At 41.5% G+C, this 25,382-nt stretch overlaps 1 protein-coding gene across 5 annotated transcripts in view; it reads right to left on the minus strand.

The window, feature by feature from the left end:
- LOC128372464 (signal-induced proliferation-associated 1-like protein 2) overlaps positions 1–25,382 on the minus strand; it is an 84,164-nt gene that overhangs the window by 22,065 nt on the left and 36,717 nt on the right. For 4 of the 5 annotated variants that reach the window (XM_053332537.1, XM_053332539.1, XM_053332535.1 and 1 more), the window contains 8 exons: positions 24,483–24,616; positions 22,949–23,137; positions 17,152–17,326; positions 16,813–16,916; positions 15,461–15,618; positions 14,245–14,821; positions 8,176–8,450; positions 228–521 (listed from right to left, as the gene is read on the minus strand). In XM_053332537.1, coding sequence (XP_053188512.1) covers positions 228–521; positions 8,176–8,450; positions 14,245–14,821; positions 15,461–15,618; positions 16,813–16,916; positions 17,152–17,326; positions 22,949–23,137; positions 24,483–24,616 — 1,906 coding nt within the window. The remainder of the gene's footprint in view (positions 1–227; positions 522–8,175; positions 8,451–14,244; positions 14,822–15,460; positions 15,619–16,812; positions 16,917–17,151; positions 17,327–22,948; positions 23,138–24,482; positions 24,617–25,382) is intronic. The other variant, XM_053332538.1, reaches the window with a different exon arrangement.

A 25,382-nucleotide genomic window follows, 5' to 3' on the forward strand; every position in this document is an offset into this window, starting at 1 on the left:
ATGTGTGGGCTGATATAGAGCAGTTGTTTCTACAGCAGCTTTGCTTGAAACAAATGTCAATTGTGGATCAACTTCACTACATTACAAAACTAAAGAGCTGTATTTTAAATGTCTGGAAGTGAGTGTGCGCTAATAAGCAGGTTTAGTAAAACGTAATTAAATATTCAGCTTTGGACTAAAAGGAATAGGAGAAGAAGGGCAGTGGAGACAGGAAAAAAATAGTGTACCTGGACCCATCTGGCAACTTCCTATCAAAGGATGTGCTTCGTGGGATGGCTGCCTGGTGCTGCTGGAGGATCTGCTGGCACTGCAGGCGATCAGGGCCCTGTGTGGGCGAGCTCCGGGATAAAGGTGGTCCAGCAGCTGTGGGCACTCGATGCCAGGTGGTGTTTCTCCTGAAGGGTGTCTTGTATTCGCAAGGTGTACCCTCGCTGTCGACTTTGTACTCCACCATGGGTATGCGATAGAGCTCGGAGCAGCCCCTGAGAGGACAGGAAGAAGGTTGAAGGTCAATCATGAGCCTGTAATAGAACAGCAAGGGAGACAGTTGAATTGTTGGTATCACTTGCTTGTACATTGCTTGTACAAAAAACATCAGCTAACATTTTCAAGCAGTATCATCAGTTTTAATTTAACTTCTTGAGGTAATAGCTGTTAACATAACACTGACATATCACCATCATATAAAGTCGCTATAGGGAATGTGTTAGAGCAACAGTATTCATACATCCAGCAGAAACAGAACAACATTAAATTTCATTTGCAGTACGTTTCAGGCCAACATTCACTCTCACTTTAGCTCTGTTTATGCTCTCTGCTAACTCCTTAGGGAAACATCTGGCTCTTTAGCAGCCAAATGCTCCACTATGTTCAAAAACTAGCCAACTGCTAATGGCACATTGTTAACTTTGCAGTGTGTTGTTTTGGTGGTGCTGAGCAGGTAGCGACTGACAGTGGCTTTGTCTGAGCATTTTTGGTGGTGTGCTGCTGATAATGGGGTTTATAAGAGCAGTGAGGCCAAACCAAAACACAGTGATATGTATCTGTGGGTTTGTTACTATGAGTGACACCTTTCACATTACACATTGTAATTTTTTCCTATTAATACAAAATACATGCTTCATTACATATCAGCCCAGATCACATTTGTTACTGTGCAATACCATGTACCGTTGTTACAGAGCTTCATACTGTACACCACCACTGATCATGAGGTCCTGGGCATAAACTAGGGGGAGGGGCAGGGTTTCTTCTTTGTGTTACCATGATAATACCACAACACACTAATGCAGTAAGAACTATCTAGCCAGAGGCAGATATCTAGATATTGTATACACACGTATGCTTGCATACAGACACACATGACCACATACTCATGTATAGGGTGCATCTCAGTTCCATTAAATTGCATCCATGTTTTCCTCAATTGTGTCATTGAGGATACATGAAGAGAAGAGAGCCAATCTTCATCAGAAATGGATGTGAAGTGACGTCCGATTCTGATGACGACAGCAGCTAATCACAGCTGGATCAGCTATCTGTTGGCTTTAACAGCTGGAGCAACTTTAGATGGAGTTTCTGTCTGCACACACATGCACTGTCCTAAATATAATAAAAAAGGTGCACAGTTATCACTGGCAGAGCAGCAGGGGTTTTTCTCTCTAGCCTGTTTAACAAACACCTGCACATGAATAAAAACCTGCATTCTGTATTTATACTGCGTACTGTGTCCTGCTCAGAGGCACATGAACCATTTCTACTGGCAGAATGAGTTTATATTATTTATTAATTATTTGCGTCTGTATTTATTTATATCCTGATTGTGAATTCATTATTTAATAATCCAGAATATAATTACAGTGTCTTTTGAACACTGAAAATTGAAATTATTTATTAGGCTAAATGTTTCAGGGAAAATGGAAATGATGTAACGCATATCAAACCCGACGCTTTGAAATTTTCAGCCTCATATGTGACTGAATGGAAATGACAACAAATTATGTAAAATATAAATGCGTTTCAAATGTGATTCTTGCAGACAGAAAGACTTCTAATTTTATCCATGATAAAAGATAATGATGGGAATAAATGTTCATGGTTCTTTTGTTGATCAGATCAATTAACACAGATGTTTAACTAGATGACAGAAAACAAATAAATATAAACGCTGGGGCTGATACACTTGGGTTGAATCTATAATCTGTCTCCATTCTGTGACCTTGGTAAATTTTAGATGAGTTTGAAGAGCTGCAGTGTCCAATCAATAACTGATATCCCATAAATTGGCTGGTAAAAGACTTCTGTGAAGGATTCTCTCATGTATCCTCGCTCATGGCTCCTCAGAGATCCCTCCTTGATCCTTGCTCCTTAGAGCACAAATAAGAGCTTTGACATGGCCTACAAAATGGTGGACCAAAATAACTTTCAGTTCAAGCGAGGAAATATCAAATAAGAGCACTGAGATGCACCTAAAGACATTCACATACACACACACGCTTGCACACACAGAGGGCTTACAGGCACATCAGAGAATTTTTTGAAAATAGTGGAAAACACTTTGTGTTTGTTAATAGAGCAGAAAATCTCAGTTTGCCACTCAATCATATATTCAACACAGGAAGCTTTTGCTCTGTCCATCTCCATCCCATTACTGTTAACAACACTGGAGATCTCAGGGATGGACAGGTTTCGGGATGCCATTTCATGCAACATTAATCTCTGGGCTTGGGCAAAAGCTTGGTGTGTATGTTTGGAAGGGGGGAGGAAGGGATGTTACAGGGTGGTGGGTCAGGGTTAAACAGCCTGGGTGCTCTGCTAGCCCTCCAAAAGCATCTCGAGCATGACCCTAATGATTACTCTGTCCTCCCCTCCCCCTCCAAAGTCCATTTTCCACAACCCAGTCGGGGTGGGGGGAAATCTGTGTATACTTTGCTGCGGTCATACATGTACACAAAGTGAGGCTTGAGGAGGGTGCGCTTGCTGATTGCGACGGCTGCGGTGGAGGGGGCGAGTAATCCCTGTCAGGGAGACCCTTTCATCAAACTGGGCCATGGGTGGCTGGGCTGTTTACAGCTGGCCTCCCACTGGAGCTGTGGGTGTTATAAGATCTAACTAGAAGATCATCCCTCGCTTCCTCCCTCTCCACCATGTCGCCCATCCAACACATCTGGTGGATATCAAAGCTGGCCTCAACCATGATGAAGGACTGTCAATGGCATGCATTACAACCCTCAGTTTACATAATTTATTTACTGTGTGTATGTAGCATGCATCGCTGGTTTGATATATGGGACAGCGAGCATAATGAGCTGCATTACAGCATCAGAGATGTACATAACCTGAAAATGTCTATTCCATTGAGAAAAGCCGTGATATTGTATATGTGCTTGACTACGATTATATTATTTCCTTGTGTAACCCGAGGTCTTTCAATGGTGTCAGAATAAAAGGATGCTAACAAGAGTGTTAAATCCTGGAGACTGATGGTCAGTTGGTCTTTTAACAGGGCTGCTAACCCACTCATTACCTTGATTAACTGTGTATGTGTGGTCACGCCAGGTTGCCACACATCATTATGCCCTGAGTAAGCTAAACCTAGCTAACAGCTTGTCAACAGGAAAGGTCTCAGCTGCTGTCTCTTGCTGTGCTTTTTTCACCAGAGTGACCATGAACTGACAAGGTAAATTTCTCCTATGATCCTAATATTCTCCCTCAGCGCCCAGCGAGCTTGGCTGGAAGCGGACATGCCTTTTGTATTGGCCTGATATAAAAGGAATGTGCTTCTTGTTTGTAATGTATAGGAGGGGGACTCAGTCTCCATGTGTATAAATCATGGAGAAACAGCAGGAAACTGGTGTTTGGTCAACAGTTAAACTTGAGCTGGAGGCTGGTGGTGAAGGAGTGGCTGTGAGACACATCCAGCCATAAGGAGAGGAATTGGTGAGGAATTACATACTGTCTGCTTCCTCCTGATTCCTGCTGCACAGCTAAATGTTACAGGCTATAAATTACACCACAATGACTTGTATAAGCTTGGAGGGAAAGAAAACATCCACAACTTAAAACTAAACTTCCAGTCAACTCAAATAGATCGATGTCTAACTTACAGGAGGAAAGAATTTGACAACACAATTGCAACAAGTTCACGACTGCTAAAATAACAACAGTGTTCATTTTGAGAAAATGCTCAGTTTGTGTCCTGTTGGAGGTGAACAATCAACTCATTCAGCTGTTGGCTCTTAACAAATTACAATAGATCAGTGTGACAACAGGACCTTAGACCTCAGTCAGGGAGCTGTCACTTTAATGACATGGCCAGCAACTGAAGGACGTGCTAATCCATTCCCACAGTCAGAGTCCATGTCACAGCAAAGAGCCACAGAGGTTGTGACCTCCACCAGCTCTTTGGAGACCATTGTCTAGAGGTTCATTAAATAAGGTGTGCTGAAAAGTGTATAGGTTTGCAAAAAAAAAAAGCAGTTTCAATGATTTCTTTGCAAACTGATCTAATGAAAGAATGGCCCCCGTGAAGAAAGTGAGGGGATTAAGCGGTGCAATTTGTGATGCAGGTTCTGAGTTTTGGTTTAGCTGTGCTCTCTTTCACAGGGTGTCGGCATGGGAAGTGAGAAATCCGGCTTAACTTCAGTCCAGATGAAAATCCATGATGACAAGTCTGATGACACTTCAAAGGAAAGGTCACAAGTGGCCATCTGAATGTCGCAGGCAATACTCATTATCGGCAGGGGTCTTGAGCAGGTTGAACCCACTTAAATTCAGGTTATCCACCATCTTATACATACATCTTTGCTATCAAAAATCTATAATGCACAATATGTTATAATAAAAAACTATATGGCATATGGCTGATATTCTAAAGACAAAGCTGCTTTCTGTTTCTTTTACAGTCTATATGTCTTGTGTCCATATTGTACTGATCCATTTGTTTACTCTTACATCTCTGATGACCATATACCAAACACAGTCTACTAAACATACAATCACTGCCATGTTCTGTACATTGCATTCCTGTTTCAAAGAGCTAATCTTTTTCATCTTTTTCTCATTAGTTTGATCCAAGGCTAACATGTTGAACTTGTTTAAAGCTTTTCAGAGTGATGATGGAAAAGCCTCTGGTATTGCACTGGGCTAAAACCACATCCTGCCTCCAGTGTAAATAAATACAGTACTAGGTAAGGCTAATATTAGAGCCATATCTGCTCTGGCTTCAAACTAAGCAGGGTAAAGCTGTTTAAGGCATAAACAGCTTTAGGAGCTCTACCACAAAACAGTGCCACACAGTCTAAATGATCTTTCAAAATGATTTTTCTTCAAAAGAAATTCAATCAACATTATTTTAGCAGCTGGATGACCCCATCAATCCTCCTTGAATCATGAGAAATCACAAAATTAAAGAGGACCTGTTATTCCCATTTCTGCTAGAGTAGTTTTGCATGATTCACATTTAAAAAAACTCTGATTCTTTATTCAGCCTCTGTCTCTAACAGGCAGTCTTAACTGCCTCAAGGCTCCCCTCCTGATAAGTCCACTCTGTTCTGATTGGCCAGATTTCCAGCTTTGGAGAACATTTCCAACAGGTAAACTGCTTATCTTACTTTGCTGTGCTGTGTAGTGGAAAAACACTCACAGTGTAACAGCTTGACTCGAGACATGGTTTGGTTTGACTACTCCAAAACAATAGAAAAACACCATAATGTTAGTGTAGCAGAGCAGTGGACTTGCACATTATGCGTGGAGCAGGTGACCATATATAGAAATCTGTCATGAGCCAACATCGGCTCTGGCTGAAAGTAGAAAAAAATGTTGGAAACTGCGTATTCAGAGCAGTCTGAAGCCGGTGCCTTTTCACACAGTAATTACTTTTACATACGTTTACATCATTGTTTGATACTTTGGCCACGTTTAATATGAACATCTGACAATGTACTGTAATATGCATATGACTGAAACTAAGGAAAAGCATAGTAGGTCTCCTTTAAGAAGACTAAACAGTAACAAGGAAACTTGCTCCTTCTAGCCTCTACATGTGCTTATGAAAACATTTTTTCCTGTCATGGTAGCAGTGTGGAGCCAGGGTACATTGTCTGGAGGTCATGAGACACTTGTCCATTGTTGTTAGACTAACCCCCATCTCTCTGGCCACAGGGGACTGACTGGGGCCTTCAAGCCCCTGCTGAATTCCTTTCCTTTGAGATAATAGTGGAGAAACTGGAGCACTTATTGTTGACTGCAACACTTTAGTGACTCGAAGACGCAGCAGCGAAAAGAGTTGAGGGCCCTCGAGATTCTTCACCTGACCTCTCACCTCTTGATTTGTTGAAAGTCTTGGGAGAAAATTCACAAGAGCCTTTTGGTTCTCATGAGGTGACAATGAAAAATTGTGCTGCAGTAAGAAGGGGAAATCTCCCAGCACAGCTCAACAACACTGACCAGTAAGGTCTCCCACTGCAATACCTACTAATCTGCCAGATGCATCTGTTAGCAAACACCATATATGGGTCAAGCTCAGTCCAGTACTCATCATACCATCCATTATGGACCCACAGCATGCTTTAGAGCATGCTTTTGGGCACAATGCTATGTAGCATGGTGTTTTTAAAACCATGTCCTAAGTACCTTCACAGGCTTCAGTGGTGTCACTCAAACGAAGCCAGATGTCTTACACTGGCACAGAAACCACGCCAAATGCTTCATTTACCAAATCCTCCATCCTGTAACCACAGCTCTGGGGAGCTGGACACGCGTTTGTCGACACAGAACCAGTCTTGGAAGATATTTGTTTTGTCTGCTTTCTGCTTCCCTGAACTGCGATTATGGTTGTATCATCATGTATCATCACAGATCGTGGTAAGAGGATTAGACATTGGTTCTGCCAGAGAGGCTGCTGTGTTGGAGTCACAGACGACGCATCTTAGCCCACCATCTGGGAGAGCAAATATGTTGCTCCTTTGTTGCCAGACCAGAATGCAAGGTTGAGATGCAGTTAAATAGACCTACTATGCTGTCTTTGGCATAATGGCACACTTGAACGCACAGCTGTTTAACATAGTATTCATTCAGAAGAGGCTGTCATGAGTATAAATTTCAAGCAATATGAATAAGACTTAATCTTAAATTTGTCACCCACCAGTGTTCAACTAACATTCTTCAGCTTTTGTTGATCAGTTTGTAAATTCACTGGGTTAACAAACATGTACACAGAACAAATGAAAATTGACATTTGTTGATTGTTGTTATTGTGGGGTTTTTAATTGCAATGATTAGCTTACAGCATTAGCATCACCTGCAACATCACAAACAGAAAATGGGATTGAGTGGAAGTATTCTCACTGCACAATGATAAATCATTCTGATGTGTTCTTGGTGAAAAGTGGGAACAGAAATTGCTGGTACACAAATCTGTCGGCGTGAAGCACAAGCACAACAAAGATGTCGCAAATCCGAGTGTGAAAGAGTGATGGATATGATTTCACAGGACTGCCTGTCTCTCACAGACAAAACAACATCTCTTGCCATCACAAAAGTTTGTTTGAAATCTGCTCCTTTCCTTCTTTATCACAAGAGTGATGGGAGTCTCCCCACGGGTGTGTGTCCTAAAAAGCCAAACACTCCCATCCCAATTGCTGAATAGAAGATTGTGTGAGGATAGAAAAAAGCAATCCGCAAATGTGAGCCGTCAGACAATGGCAGTGAGAGTTGAGCCATTAATCAAAATGCTCCTCTCATTATCATTAGTGAGAAACGCTGACTGTCCGTGTCTGCGTGACTCTACAGCCCTGCTGGAGCTTTCTCTCCCAACAAAGCCACATCAATACAAAGAGAGTCTCATCTCCAGAGAAATCAGTGGAGAACAACATCAAACTTGTGCAACAAAAACCCTACATAAGCATTTTTTTATGCTAATCATCTAAAATGTGAGACCAAATGTCAAGCTAATTTAGCACCAGCTGCAAGGAAAAATAAGGAAAACACAGACAACCTTGACTTCATACATTTTAGAAGAGCACCTACTTCTCTGTCTCACTAGCTGCAGAAAAACACCAAAAATTCAGAGACAACAGAGAGTCTGCATCTGTTTGCAAGCATCATTGGTCTGTGGTCTTGTTACAAAGTGTTAATACTCAAGTAAAAACAAGAAAACATTGGTAGGGTAGTTACCTTCGAGGGGTGCCGTCTTCATAAGGCTGGATTATAACCACTTTGACAGAGACAGAGGTGCGCAGTAGGTCAATCATCTGCTCATGTGTGAGAGTAGCGACGGCAACTTTGCAGATCTCCACCAGCCGGCTGCCCTGTCTCAGCCCGGCCTTCCAGGCGAAGCCAAAGGGCTCCACATCCGCCACGATACCCTCAAAGTTAACATGGAAACCAAGCTGGCCGAGCCCGTTCCGACGTAAAGTCATCTCTGATGTTTCACAGCCTCTGGTGGTGATCTGGAACCAGAATCAAAATCAATTTGATTATCATCTGCAATACATTTACATCACTCTTGTATTTTCTTCTTTTCAAGCGATATGAGGAAAACAGGGTTTCACAAACACAGGCTTGGTAGGAAAAAAAGTGTAACAAATGAAATAGACTACAGATGATATGCATGTAAAGTAAGTAAAAAGAGAGAAAAAGCAGGAGATGGACAGAAAAACAACAAAAGTTGAATGATCTTAATATGTCCTAATAAGAGCTTTCTAAGATGTTATATTCCAACAGTAGCCTTCAACATTGTACAGTTGGCATCTTTTTCTAATAGATCTGTTCGAGTTGTCTAGACAACACATACGGACACACTCTCACACACATACACACACACACATACACACACACACACAAATACTATTTGAGAATCCAAAGCAGAGTAAAAATCCTGTCCTTGGGCAAAACTGCATGAGCGTGTTTGTTTGGCTAATTCAAAGAACCTTTCAAAATGGAACTCAGTAAGAGGGTACATCACAGAGCTAACAGATTCAACCTAAGAGCTGCACACAGAGAGCTAAAAAATACCCTTCTCTATGGACACACACACACTATAGTAGTGGGTGCAGCATTAGGAATTTGGATCAAACTGGCGGCTGAGACATGGGATGGTCCATAGAGCTAAATCAATTTATCTAGAGCTTACTTCTAAGAAAGACAAAGAAACCTGCATCAACTAACACAGTCATATATTTATATAGTGTGATAAATTATCTCCTTCACCTCTTTCTCACAGTGCTGCAGACTACAGGCAGAAACGTAAGAGTTCATTCTTCAGTCCAAGAGTTATGCATGCTAGTAGGTGCTGGACAGTCAGTGCTTCTTCAATTGCGTGCTTGGATGAAACTTAAAAGTCGGTTCTTCATACACTTGCACATGCATGCAAATTAAGTTGCTCACTTTGTTCAGCAGTGGCCTTCCCTAATCCTCTGCTTTAATGCAATTCAGGTTCAAGCTAAGTTCAGGCAACCCTTTTAAGTTCAGCAGCAGGATGTATGTGAAACACATAATGAGAGATGAGATCATGCAAATATAACCTATCCTCATTCACCTTGATGGTATAAAGTGACTGAGCTTAAACACAGGCTACACTAAAGTATGGGTGCACTGACTTACTGGTAAATTTTTTGGTGAAAATGACTGAAAAAACTCATACTGCATCCAATGAGCTTTAATCACCGATCAGATTAGTCTTGGTTCAGTTGTGGGTGACCGCCTCCATTTGCGTCAGAGTGGCAGCTGGCTTCAGGGACACATTAACTCAGACTATGGCCTGTCAACACTCCAACAGATTCTCACACTGGCAGAAATCCTACCCTGCTGTGTGAGACGGGACCCGAGAAAACCATGATGGACCATGATAGATTCAATGTGTCCACATGGTGAGGGAAGGAGTAAGTATGTTAGTGGGCTAGTTAAAAAACTAAGAAGTAACTTAAAAACTTTATGACTTCACTAAATGCGTCATTGTGTTACAGCCTCACCCTAAATCTGCCATGAACACATGCCAAAAGCCTCAGCCTTCAAAAAGAGGTAAAACTAGAGGAGCACTTGGGTGAGATGACCCACAAACTAAACAACCGTTCTACATAAACCATCAAGGGCAAGAGAAATGGGAAAAATGAAATCCAAAAGCTCTCTGGGGTAAATGTCTGGAAGTAAATGATCTGTGTATTAGGAAGACATTGGCCTGGGTATTAGAGACCATGAATCAAAATGCCCTTTGTCAGAAATTCATTAGGCCTAAATAATAGCTTTCTAAATACTTTCATCAAGGCCCTTTATTCAGTCCATCCAGAAAATTAATGTTCCCAGGTTCTCCTCCAAATGGCCCAAATATATAACAGCTGAATCTAATCGGACACTCATTATCTCATCGGAGGGATTTGTGGTCTGTAAAGTTATTTTGATATGAAAGGTGAACTTCAACTGCAAAGCGACATGAATGTGTGTGCGAGTGTTTCCATGCAGAGGCTAATGACGGGCTCTGATGACCGGTGACATGAAACTACAACGCCACCCTTAAGAAGCAAACGGCATCAGCATCAAATCTGATGTCAAGCGGTGACTCAAGTAGATTTGACATTGACAACCTCGTCTGTGGTAGTATGACTCACAGACTTGTCATTCCTCTTAACTTCAAAGGACAGAGGCACAGATTGGTAAGAGCGATAGACACTCTTTTCCTCGAGGCTGTGTGTTTATGGTTCTCGTAGGAGTCATTATGAATATCTGGGACAGGGGCACCTAATGTGATAAAGCCTAGTTTTACTTAACAGAGAAAAATAGAGCAAGTTAAGTCAGCATTTACCTAGAAATGGTATTGATAAATGCAAAAATGATTGGTCATTTAATAGATTGATTGATTAAATAGCCAACAGAAATTCTATATACTGAATTGCCAAATAAATGATACTAAAAACTGATTGAGAATCTACTGCTTTTCTCTCTAACTTAAGAAATTGAATGTAGTTGAACTTCAGACTGCTGGCTGGACAAAACAAGCAACTTGGGCATTTTTATTATCTTCTGACATAGAAACAATTTATACGAAATTGACCAATTGGAATTGAAAATAACTGGTGATTAAGGCCAAAGAACTAATCCGATCATCTGCTTGGTTAACAGATTCATCAAACTGCCTACAAAATGTCAGTAAAAAATAGTGAAAAAAGCCTGCTATAATCTATCTGAATTGCAAATTGTTTTATCCAACCAACAGCCAAATATATTCAGTTTGTTATAATATAAACAGACACAGTACAACATAGTGTCACACAACCACACAACACTAGTCCGAAAACAAATAAATTAATAAAAACAACAGAATAACAATAAAAGTAGATGTAGAACGCCTGAAGTAATAATACACATAAATAGATGGGATTACACTGTGGCATTCCCAAGAATGATATATTATTGCACTTTATGAGAGTAAATATTGAGTTGTAGCACATGATGCATTCATTACATAAAGACAAACACAAACACACATACAAGATGTGAAAGGCTGCCTGAACTTCATTCAGGTAACAAAACAAAACACAATAAAAAAAGAGCATACATGGCACCCGAGCCAAGATGACTTGTCTCATAAAAGCTAAACACGTGGCAACCCAGCTTAGCAACACCCTGGAGAGCAGGAGGTTATCACAAAGCTTTTAGTTGTGCTCTCACGATGGCCTCCTGTGTGTGTTACAGTGGGCAAACTGTTCACTGTCCGGCCTGGTTCGCATTACATCACAGGTCCGGCAGCCTGTAAATCCCACCAATGAAACATGACTCGAGTCAACCTCTGGGACATTTAGGAAAACACAGACACCTTTGGGACGAAGTATGCATCTGCATCGTCAGCTCATATCCAAATGTGTCTACTGCTGCTGTCACACTGTCTGTGTGGGTAACACAAATGGCCACCCGCTTATTATTACTTATTCTGAGCTTCTCCCGTGAAATTTCCCTCACAAATCCAGTGGATAAGTGGACAGAAAATGTGAGTTGGGATTAGCATAGTGAATGAGAATGTGATGTCCTTTGGCTAATCACAAATGCTAATATATCCTGCTCTGTCCTTTCTTATGATGAGTGGAGTAGACACTGAATGACACCCGTGTCCTCTCAAGATTAATTATGGTAAATACTTTTTTCAGATTCTTGTGGTATTTGAGGTGGTGAGGATACGCAAAGCTCTTTGTACTGGTGCACACATTTAGTTTTTTTCTTTTTACCTACTCTAATCTGTAAAGTGTATGACGTAGGCTATGTATGATATAACAAAGGTGTAATTATCTCCGTCTTTCATAATCCTCAGAAGAATAAGATTCATGTTCAGGTTTTTAGCAGGAAATGGAGTGTTACTTCCGTGTTATTGGCTGAACCAATGGTTTTCTGGCTAGGATGCATTCAAATTTTCAGTGTTGATGAGGCTGCCAAAGACGGACTGAGAGGGATGAGTGTAGTGGTGTACGCAGGAAGAAATAAGGTCATGCACAGCTCAGGTTTGGATTTTGGGATTCAACCTCAATGTTATTTAAAGGAAACAAAGGGTTGCCTGATTAGAGGATCAGTGCACAAATCGTGGAAACTAGAATAGGAAAAACAAGCCTTTGCAGTAACACAAGGAGTGGAAACGAGGCATCACATGCCAGCGTCCAGGCTGAGGAACCAGGACCTAGCTACCTGACCCCAAAATCACACAATGTAACCAGCGCCATGGAGTGTTACAGATGGCCAGGGCAGAACTACAGAATGGGGATGAGAGGACTTGGACTAAGTGTGTAGCTCTCAATAGGAGTGAAGCAGTAGGAGGCCAAGTGTCCGCTATTCTTAGTCTTTCAGACCCAAAAATGTTTCTGTGTTTTCTCTCCTCCCCTTCAAAACTGGGTTGGTGTCCTGTTTAAGCTGCCTCCTTCTGTACCTGAACCCACCAATTCAAGAATGGGCCAAAATCCCATTACTGCTAATCTTTCATTCCATTAAATGAACTGTCTGCCGCATGGAGTGGCTCTGGCTTTGTTATCTTTTTATTTATTTATTTTTTTCACAGAAATGCTGTGATGTTTCAAAAAGCTTTATCCTGATCGAGGGTGGGACAACATCTGCGACTGTGTGACCTAAACGGTCGGCCATACACCTCTGCAGATTCTGTGTGATGAGCCAAATAAAGCTATCAACGGGAGGCCTATAATCCTCTCAGGATTCTGTTGACTTCACTTTACAGTTTCACATTCAAGTGACACTCACATCCCTGGATAACTCAAAGAGGACCAGGTGGACACATGAGGGGAAAGTCGAGAAAGGCATAGGTTTACAAGTGTTGAAGAGAAAAAAAAGACAGTGAAAGAAACACAAGGAAAGAAAAGGAAATATCAGGAGCTCAGTGTAGAGCAGAATCATATAAGACTTGACAGGATAGATATAGGTTAAGCAAGCAACGGTTTTGCTGACATAATGATGAAAATAAAATAACAAGGTTTGTGGTGAGCAGTAAAGCTACAGTGACAGGAGTAATATTTACTGAATGTATTGTTTTACCACAGAAAGACCACAACTCTACAACTATCCCAGAGTTAAAATGCCTCACTGCACCATTTAAAGTAAAGACAGCCACTTTCCTTCATGTGCCATGCAGTTCAGGCGTGTAAAACAAACCCATTGTGGATTAAATGGAATCTAAGATGACAAATTATGACTCCACCTTCTACTTCTTGTGCAGGATATACTATGCTGTGTATTTCCCTTATTATTAGTTAATGGGACCATAACTACTAAAAGGTGCCAGCCAACCCAAATATTTGGCTGCTGGCCATGTTAAAAGCGGGACATCAAAGCAAAGATATACACAGTAAACGGTTATGCTTTGATAATGTTAAACTGCCTCTCTACTTTGCTAATATCATAATGTGTTGCTACTTTTTGACTACTGCTGTTGGTGCTTAAATGAGTTATAATCTTAGATTAGTTGGTTTTAATCTATCACAGGTTTGTGTTTTATTGCCAGCCTAGCTAGAGTCTAGGCTCAATCTTGGTTAATCCATTTAAGTCTCACTGTCTCAGAATCGGAAACAAACCCTATATCAAACTAAGATGTTTTATAGGTGGTTATAACATCCAAGATTCAAGAGAGCTTTTATGAAATTCCACAAGTCGGTATATCTTTTATTCCCTTTGTATGGTATGACATGATTTAAAACATTTGATACTCAGCAGACATTAAGAACTTTAAAATGATTGCAGCTAAGTCTTTAAGGGTCTTACCTCTAGTCTTTGCACCATCTCCCGGATGTCTTCTCCGCAGTTGTCGTGAGCTGACAGCATGACACACTCCCCGCGCTCATAGAAGATCTTAATGCTCATAATCCCTGAGGTCCATCCAATGACGTCACGACAAGAGCAGTTGAAGACCACATTTTTTGATTCCTCCTCAATGAGCACAATGAACTCATTGGATATGCCGAGCAAGCAGTCCACGTCTATTGACTGACCAAAGTCCCGAGCGCGGACGCTCCAAGTGATGGCTCCCACACTCAACAGATGTGCATCCTTCCTGGGTTTCACCTTCTCCTTCTTCTTGGCCCCGAGGGTGATGAAGCTGAATTTGACAGCAGAGTCAATAGTAGCTGTGCTAACAAAGTTTTCCGCAAGATCCTTCAGGTACTCCTGCCGTGTACGAGTCGCCATGGCTCGGAACTTCTCTGATTTGTGTGCAGCGTTTTCTCCATTGATGACCTTGGCCAGCAGGAAGTCCCTGAAAACTGCTGACTTTGGGAAAGTCACAGACTTGGGAATAGGGGGGCCGAATGGAGGCACATCTTTAGATCTGGACACAGCCACGCTGGAAAACAGGATGAAATCAATGAATCAAGTGTGGCACTGTGATGATGACAGTGAAGAGAAAATACAAAAAGTGAAAGAGTATTAAACTGTACATATAATGAGTAGCTATTTGAAGAGTGTTGAAATTATACAGCTTTCAGGGAAATTATTTCTGGTGGAAAGACGGAGAGGAGCTCAGCTTAATCTTGTTCCGTTCAACAAATGCTATGTTATTAACAAGAGTCGTCTTGACTTCAGAAACACTTCAGGAGAGAGTTCTAAGTCATAATTTCAAGGTGTCTCTGAAGATAATAACTGTATCATCACTGAACAGATCAAAAGAGGCTTGTGATTCCTGCACATTACTATTTAGTCATGACAGAAACCACAGAGAGCACTCAGCAGGCTGTTATTATTATTCTTTCAAATTAAGTGCTCTTAAAAGTTCGTGTAGAGCCATTTTGGCATAAAGACATTTATGCGACATCAAAAGATAAACACGTTTCCCTAAATTGACTTGAGGATATTAATTTGCTTTTTATCCCATGGTAAAGCACTGGAATTTTTGGTGGCTTGACTCTATGCCATCAGCTTCAGATGTTGAGTGAAAGAGCTTTAAGAGAGCCTCGCAGGCGTGATGCATGCATGTTCTATTTACCTGTAGCAGACGTTATCAGTGCAGGGGTTGTGGACTTTGACGATGACAAACACATGTTGGAAATGAGAGCGGATGTTTTTTGGAGTAAAAGGAAGGGCCCCGGGCTCCTGGAATACTATAGTGACGATATCGTTGCCAATGTGCCTCTTCCTTAATAACTACAAAAAGAAAGAGAAATAAGTTAAACACAAGAAGAAAATGCATCAAATAAATAGTGACTAAAGAGTGCTCACATTTTACTTGCATTCCTTTCGACTAAGATTCAGAGTAAAAACAAGGTCTCCTACAAGTTTCAAGGTGAAGCAAATCCATTTCGGACCAAGCCCTCACTTAAGCATGCATTCGGTTTCTCCCAGTTTCCCATAACATTTCAATCTCAAGAGTCAAACTTGATATGTGATGTCTGTTGCTGGAAACCAAACCTTTAAAATACCTAGTTTTCAGGTTAACTCACTGATACAATCAGATGTTTTAAACCTGAACTGTAATGTCCAAAACCAGGATAAAGGGTGTTTAGGGTGAAGGAGATATATTCCCCCAAAACCTAATTTAGACTGCTTGTTTTGTTGGATTGTGCAGATAGTCATGGAATGTTTGGTATAAAGTTGTCAGTGTGGGTCAGCAAGAGCCCAAAACCAGCAGGATTAGAGGGTGCAGAGGTGAATTGGAAAGGATGAAGGGATGAGTGGGGCAAGCTCTGCTGGAAGATTACTGCCGGGGATTAAATTAAACAACCCCACTCCCTCATGTACAATTGGAGGAGGAGAAAAGAAAAGAGAAAGAAGCCCCTGAAAATCCTGGCAATCAGACATTTTTTGATGCACATGAGAGATTAAGTCTCTGCAGTGTCTCATGCCCTTCTCCCCTCCCTGTTCCCCCCTTCCCTATTCACTTTTAATATTTCAGTATGGCCGTGCTGTTTTTTTATGAGCTCAAAACAGTACTTCCATAAAAGCAATGCAGAGACTGAGATGGTGATCTTGTGTAATCGCGGCTATATCGGGCCATCGCTCACCAGTCCAGCACTGCATCCACTTAATTCCACTTGTTAGCACAGACAGACATAGAGGCACATCTAATACAATGTCAAGTCCAGCCCCTGGGGATACATTGATTAAAATCCTACTATGGGGTACTGTTACCATGGCAATGCTCATGCTTTCAACTGATAGGTCATTACCGTGGCGGAACAAGCCTCTGGGAAAGATTGGCACAAGCCTGAATTGAAGATATCCTGAAAGAGGAATCTACTCAGGGATTTATTACCACTACAGACACAGGCCCACCACACAGATAGGCAGGCATGGTGGTCTGCTGGAGGGGATAGAGTGTGAGGTGTGAAGTTTACCGACCTGCTGTCTGTTGTTGGGCGTGTAGGGGAGCATGGTGGACACGTGGAACATCAGCTCGTAGTCCTTGTAGGTGGTGTAGAGAGAGTGTGTGCCGGTGGAGTCCGCTGTAACACAGGACAAGGCAGTTAAGGTCGCAGGCCTCATGACAAATGGCCACTGTTTTAGATAATCTGATGATATAATAAGACATGAATCTAGACCAAGATTAAAGATACACAAGCTTTAAAAAAGCTTGCAGGCTCAAAGAAAGCCATATGTAATAGAACAGAGCATCTGCACTCAGCAGGATTAGAAATGTGTGTGTTTAGTTTGGTGTGTGTAATGCATGTTTTATCTTACTCTTGTTATCCAGCTGAGCTCTGTACTTGGTGAAGCCTTTGAGGCGAACTCTCTGTCCTAGTAAATCCAAAAACTCCTCCAAAGCTGGTCCAGCACTCTCGTTATTGTACATCTCTTCCTCTGTGCTCTGGCCGGCCTTACAGTAAAGCACCCCCACCTTGTGCTGGAAGCTTAGCTGCAATGAAGAACATACATAGACACTCAGTGAGTAAGTATCATTTCCTGTAGCTGATATGTAGCAAGCACGCCACACTCATGCATACTGTACATTATGCACTCAAAGCATGTGAGAGCCCATTTTCCATCATGTCACAGCTAATGTGATGGCCTTCGTAACCTTTCTGGGAGAGAGCTGAAATCCCCTTTTATAAAGCCAGGCTATGAACTCTCAGGAGCTGAGAGCAGAGCATAAATCAAGCCAAGCTAATAGCTGCTACTTAAGAGCAGCTGTGAAGCAACAAGAAGTAAATTAGAGACATAAGGCAGGATCGCCCTGGTTTATGGCAGAAAACTCAATGAGCTGCAAGCAGTAGCATTTTAATACAATATTGTTGTTTTGTAGAGTCTTCACTGTAGCAGTGAAGTACTATTAACAGCCATGAGATGACAAAATCATGGATCTATCCAACCCCTCACTAATAATACTCTTTATTCAGCTGTTATTCAATAGAGAATAAAGATAAATGTCTTATACAGCAAAAGGGAGTATTCATAGACATAGACAAGCCAGTCACATCTTGCAGATTTTTACTCCGAGCATTAATACTATCCAGAAATGACAGGTCTGATAGGAACTTGTCATGTGAATGGACAGGAAGAAATAAAACATCCAGAGTGATTCTTCTTGCACGGTGAGAGCGAAAGCCCTCTCCACCAACATGAATCTTTTATGGCTTACAGCTCCGTGATGCTGGCCAAGAAAGTGAGTCAAATGGGGAAAAAATGAATGAGAAAAAGCAACCTTGCGTTTGGCACCTGTTGCCCAATATTCACAGCTGAGGACAGCACCTTGACTCCAGGTCAATATGTCAATATGGCAAGACGACAAGTTTCCTCTGAATGTGAAAACCAACAGATGATCTATATACGGAAACAAATTGGAATTGTCTTTTTTTCCTCCCTTACAGGTTATCAGTTCCCGGTGTGCTCCTGGCACTGTTGTCATGGTGACTTGCTCTATCAGGTGGTCCGCTTTGTACTAAAGCTCCTGCGGTGACAGAAAGCCATTATACCATCAAGCTCAGTGAAAATGGCATGATGTGCTTCGATGTGGTCCTTCTTTTTTCATCCTGCATTATAGGGGCTCACTTAACCTCATGCTCCTCTTAACAGACAGGCTGATGGCAAGGACAATCACATTGCCCTTTGGTGGGAATTTGTCACTGGCTGAGAATCAGCACATATAACACATGCATGAGTAAGGCTCCTGAGGTGTCACTCATTTTGTCACCGCCTTTGATGTCGTTTGGTGGCACCAGCTTCTGATAAGGTAGAGGATCCATTAAAAAAACAGCTATATCCAATTTAATGGATCAGTGATTAGCTAAAATACTGCACATGCCAACAGGATGAGCATAAGTTGTTAAAATAAAGCAGTCATTTTGTCTATTCCTGTATACCTTCATTGGCATGGGAAACCAACATTTACATTGCACAAGCAAGCATGGAATAAAAAAAACAAAAAAGGTTGCCGTTTGAAATAAATAAATATATATACACGTGTGTGTTTGGTCTATGTACAGACATCAGCACAGTGTAAATGGTCAGTGAAGGGGTACACAGGTGATTGACAATCTTCAATGCTAATGGATTTCATGGTTGAGGATTGTCTTAGTTTTGCATCGGTCACAGTGATCAGGTAATCTGCCGCTGAGTATTCTCTATTTAGGGACGAATGGCATTTCAGCTTGCTCTGGTTTTTTTGGTTAATTATGTCCAATGTGCAAATAGTTCTCTCTTTTGTTTTTCTTCTAATTTGGTTTAGTCTAATGGGATTTCTGTCTGGGAGCTCTGCTTATGTTTGTGAACAGAGTCCTAGAACCAGCTGGCTGAGGGAGCTTCTCTCTATGATCTCTCTGTATGTGATGGCATTGTTATGGAGTGTGTTAGGGTCACTTTGTATTTTTTTTAAAAATTAGTAGGTATTGTCCTGATACTGCTCTGCATGCATTATTTCGAGTTTTCTGTTGTATTTGTGTTTTGAGAGGTTTGCACACTACCTTCCTTCCACTTGTACCTTTTTTTAATAGTATGTAGTTTGGTTACTTTGATACTTAATGATTGCATGTTGATCAGTTCAGGTCAACTGTGGTGTTGCTGTGTTCTGACAGTGCTGTTAATGGGCTGACAGTGAATGCTCCAAGAGACACCAGACTGAGGTTAGTGATTAAATAATCGACTGTACTGTTATACAGAGATATGCTGTAGGTCTACTTAACATAGGAAACCCCTCGAAACCTACTGCTGCTGACTATGGACAGGCCCAGTGAGCAACAGAGCTTTAAGAGCTGCAGCCCATGTTTGTTTCCCACTCTGTCATTTTGTCTGGTGGAACATGTTGGTCTCCATTTGCGCTGAGTGTCAGGTTCTCAACCTGTGCTGACATTGAGGTCCCCACAGACTACTATGTGGCTATGAGATGATGATACAGCAGTGTCCCAATACGACACACAACATCACTGTGACATCTGTCTGCAGTGCAGTGTCTCAATGCGGCACAAACCCAAAATATGGCTTCCAAAAACCTCCCTTCCATCATCATGCACCGCTGCACAAACAACTACTGCAATCTAAAAATAGAAATGAAGGAGTGGGAAATAAATGAAGGTGGAAAAATTCTGGTCACTACAAAAGTTCAGCAGTTAATCTTCAAGTTTCAATATCATGACAGGGGATTGATTTACATAAGGGAGAGGCGAGTTATGGTGCTGCAATAACAGCCTCGGTAGGTGGTAGATTACTCTCTTGAGCCTGTGGAACAAATCTCACTTAAGCCTGAATTACACTTCAGAGTTGTGGTGTCGCTGTAGGCATCAGGACTGATTTATGGTTCTGCAAAAGCTTTAACATGTTGACTATCAAAAGGCGACGTTGGAAATCGGGCAATGTCACACATTTATTTATCTGAAGAGATTTCGTGTTTATATTCATGTTATGACACGGGTCAGAAACAGTGGTGGCAAAGACAAGATGTGGCACTAAAAACGGCTCTCTAGATGAGGAAGAAGGTAATTTGTTCAACATTATTGAGAAGGAAAGATTAGCAGCCTTTCTCTGACCTTGTCGATGTTGTCTTTACTATTACCAAATATTATTACGTCGGTTACATTTTCTAAGATGCCAGCATGCTCCTGCGGGCTAGCCTTTATCTTTATCAGATCCCTTCTTTTGATATCAAGAATAAGAAATTAAAGCTGAAAATTACATTTTTAACTCTGAAACTAATAGTAACTGATAAAATGCTTTTTTTTCAAACAAGATTGCGGTTATTTTATAGCTTTTAGTCTTTAAATGGAAATAGCAGATAGAGCTTTTATATCAATAGCCCATCCTCTGTTCTTTTCTTACATCCATGGCCATTACAGCACAGTCTACAACACTGCTTTCAGGGATATTCTTTCTGCAGAACTGATCATTGGGATATTGTGAAGGCTGTCTTGCTCCAGGACACTCTCACTCACCAGGCGTGCTTTCTGTTCATAGCAACATAAAAAAAAAACCTTACGACACACACACACACACACACACACACACACACACACACACAGACATATAAATAGAGGACTAACATTACCGCATAGCCGTGCATACACACAAATATTCCCTAGATAAAGCTTTCTAAATGTAGTAGAAAACTTTATGCACTCAAACAAAACAAGCCTGGCAGACCACTCTGCTTTTCTCAGTTACAGCTCTTCCTGTCCACTATTAGCTTCCTCACATAAACACATTAGATGGGCGGTGAAAGTCCAGCTTGGTTAAAAAGTAGATTGCAGGGTGCTTGACATATTAAACATTTGCACGGCAAGCATAACATTAATGATTAAAACAGGAGTGTACAAAAATACTGATGTCCAAATATAAAACTGGCCTCCACTGGGCATTTGGTTTGAGGTCTGTGAGGAGTAGTGCCAGTTGGAAGAGCTTTAAGCCCCACTTAGTCCGGGCTCTCCTCCTTTGAAAGTAGTTTGAGAGTGGAAAAGGTTACTTGGATTACTTTATTGCTTTTTTTTCTGTCTTATGTGTCAGTTTCAGTCATCAAAGTCTGTATCTGCAGACTGTCTCTCACAGCAAAGGCACGGGGAGTTGTACAACAAGTAAAACAAACTCCCGCACGCAATATCAGTTCCTGAAGTTCTTGCAGGAATAACCTCCAAGAGCATTTACAAAGTTACTTTGCAATAATTAGAAACACAAAGTCTGTCATAATCTTAAGTGCATTTAACTTGCTTTAGAGAGACCACTACACTCCTCTTGTTTATGTGCGTAACAAAATCTTAATATTCAAGAGGGACGCGGCTGACACAGTCTATTATAAGATTCTGTCCCCTGTCAATTGGAAGGATGGGCTTATGCTAACGAATGTAATTACACTAATAAGAAGCCAATTCTCTGATAGTAAGACAAGCAGTGCACCACTGGCAGATCCACCCACACACACACTTTCCATCTTGCTGTTTCATTATATTCGAAATTAAAGGGCCTTAAGATCACACAATGAATCCATCTCTGACACCTGTGAATATAGAGAGCTCCTATCACTAATAGCCATTTTATGCAAACAGAGATAATGCAAGATGACACCCTCCACCATCCAGGCAGAATACCAAATCATCAGCTCTCAGATGAAGTAAGCTGTGAAAAAGTGAGCTATTCTAGCTTGTGCCTGAGTTTCCAGAAAAAAAAGGGTGTCAAAAAAGTTGTTGCTGGCTAGACAGAGTGTGGGATTCATATTGATTCTCTTTATATTGGCTGTCCTGTGCTTCCAACCGGGAGACAGTATTCATCTAAAATAAGCAGCCCACATATGGGACAAAGGCTCCTGCCATTTGAAGTTAATTCCTCCCCAGATTCCTTCTATAGTTGATACAGATGTCTGAAAGATAGACACATGCTAGAAATATAAAGTCTATAGCATGACATGAATATATTACACCGTTATTTTTCTTCTATAACACTGTTCATAATGTGGCACTGATGGCTTCAAAGTAACACAATTGGAAAATCTGTGTGGGTGAGACTGAAAGGTTTTTCCTTCCTTAAAGCAGTAGTCTGACATTTTGGGAAAATATAAGTTTATATGCTTTCTTGCCAAAAGTTAGATGAAAAGACAAATCTGAAGCTACAGCCAGTCAACTTAGCTCAGCATAAAGACTGAAAACAGGGAAGGGAAAGCTAGTCTGGTTCCATCCATAGTTACAAAAAATCCACCTACTTGCACTCCTAAAGCCAACTCAATAACACTAATTATTCTTACTGGTTTAATCTGATGACATTATGTGATTTTATGGGAGGTTATGTGACTATATTCCTGACACAGTGACTTCCTGGAGTCTCAGGTAGTTGCCTGGTAACCTTGCGTTGTGACGACAACAATCCAGTATACGACTGTGCAGCCACAGGAAATAGTCCAGCACATAACCCCAGGTAAAACCACAACCCTGTTTCTACTTTTCAGATTTTGTACAGAAAGCAAATAAATGTGTTTCCCAAAATGCCAAACATTTTTATAGAAACACACTTATCCTCTGATTGCTCCAGTGCTGTTTAATCATCATTAGCAGAAGTTTGTACTCACCCCCTGCTCGTCCAGTTTGAGGAGCTGCTCCGGGACCTTGGGGGAGTTGAGGGCCAGCCTCAAGCACTGAATATTGAGCTCAGGGATGACGTATTCAAGCACTTCCTTTAGCGGCAGGCCTCGGGCAGTACCATGTCTCGCCGTAGATGGAATAGCATCCTCCAGGATGGCTCCACGGAGTGTGGTCAGCTGACAGGAGATACAGATAGCAAAGATTCATCCGGTTAATTAACTGTCTGTCTGTCGTATGTCTGTCTCTTGTACAATGCATTAGGGTTAAGTCTATGTGAGCACACTGACCATGGTGGTCACTTTGCCTACGACCCTTTGATTTGATTTATTTGACTTTTATTGTTTATGGCTTGAGCTATTATGTTGTATTTCCAAAATATTAGAAATTAGATCAGGCTGATATGCTGGCTGCTGTGTGAGTCAGTCATAATACGCTTTTGTATTATGCCATATTTTTTAGGGCAATGGCTCCATTACAGCTCCGTTGGACAGCATTAGGAACTCAAGCTCTAAATAATTAAGGTAGGCTAACTGAACACTAGATGTTAAGTGGGATTTTACTGTTAAGATCATTAATGTGCCAGTAAACGTTGAACCAAACAGCTTCAAAACACCCACTCTGTATCCCCGTGTTGTTGTCTGGAACATTACAGACACATTTACGCACATAAATCCCATTTCCATTCACACGGCCTGTGGACATGGACGTCAGTGGTCGATGGCTGTCCAACAGAGAGTCAATCTAAAAAGCAGATTACTTAACCGAGAGTGGAAGGGAGAGTGAGAGTGGGACAGCGAAGCAGGGAGCGCCCAAGCTAAATGATAGGAGTACATGCAAATAGACACTCCAGTGGCTGGGGAGTTCAAACATTGTCTGCGTGCTACTTGCAGGGCAAGCATGACCCAGATACATTGTTTTATCGTGGGAGTGGTGCTTCAAACCAAGAATGGCACTAGATATCAGTGACATTTCCCTGCCTGATGCATCTGTTGCACCTGAATTATTCAGTGGATGAGACCACCCAGCATCAATCAAGGAGAGGGTTCTGTACCACTAGGGACTGTGGGACTGTGCATCTCAGTTTGTGGATTAATCATGTAGTGTGTGCATGTGCGTGTGTATGTGTCTGCGTGTGCGTGTGTCAGAGTGAGAGCGGGCAAAGGCGATCACACTAACTGATGGACTGCATCAGTGTCTGCATGACTGGCCAACTGGTACAGAATCACTGGACATATTAGGGTGCTAGGAGGAGATTTAGGAAGGGAGAGCTGAGAGAAGCCATCGCTTGTTTTCAGGCGTACTGAAGCATTCCTGCACTCTTGCACTGCCTGACTGAGCCCTGAGCTGAGTGATCTTAGCATGTCTTACTGACTGCAGTGTATGCGAAATACCCTTTAAAAGCATGTTAATAGAGCAACAGAAATCACGCTGGTTTCTCCTGCCATGCATCTGTAATAGTTCTTTGTGGATTTACAACAACAAGCAGGGCAGAAAGAATGAACGTGAGTGCATTAAAGTTACCTGGCTGGTTCTGAAGGTGACCCGATAGTTGTACTGCATGCCTTCTTTCTCCTTCCCGTCGTCCAGCCTCTCCCTGCGGATGCTGACTGCTACAGGTCCCAGATTGTCATCTACCCCAAAATAGTTTTGATGTTCTGGAGTCGGATAAAGCAAGAAAGATCAGAATTAAATACATGTTAAGTTAAATACATCACATCAATGTCCATGCTTCTAAACACATTTCTGTGTTGACAGTTGTGGAAAAACATAATTAATACATAGATTGATTTTTGAGAATATGAATCTATCAACTTGTTCATATCTTTATCAACTACTACATTTGCTTTGACAGAATGCAGATGTGGATTTTTGAGTCCACATATTTTTTTAATCATGTGAAAACGCTTTGTGGATTGACCATGGTCAAGCTTTGACACTGATTAAAGTGAGCAGCAGGGGTCCACTTGAGATCTGAAATTGATTCGCTCTGGATTTGAACCTGGGACCTCTGGCTTTTAGTTTTAGCACTGGGATTTAAAAAAAGCAAATAAACAATAAATAAAAAATAGAGCTCTGGAGAGTTTGACACACTCTGACCGCATCTCTGACCCAAATAGTCTCACACTACCAAAATACTCACTAGAGATGGGTATCAAGAAAAGGTACTAAATTGGTGCTGGTTCCTGACTGAGCAGTACTGAAATATTGATAAGCACCTGAACACATGGTGCTGCTATCAGTATTCGAGTAATTCATTCTAACATAGCTGGCATTTCCAAATTCCTCTAATGATGAAAAAGCTTGTGGCATCAGACGGTCATGGTTGACGTTACATCTTTACATTGTGTGCTCTCCAGTCTTGGCTGGCAGGGCCAAACATTCAAAACATGTTTAAATGTTTAAAATATGGGTTAGGGTTAG

Source organism: Scomber japonicus, chromosome 14 (genome assembly GCF_027409825.1).
Source record: "Scomber japonicus isolate fScoJap1 chromosome 14, fScoJap1.pri, whole genome shotgun sequence".
NCBI classification, from domain to species: Eukaryota; Metazoa; Chordata; class Actinopteri; order Scombriformes; family Scombridae; genus Scomber; species Scomber japonicus.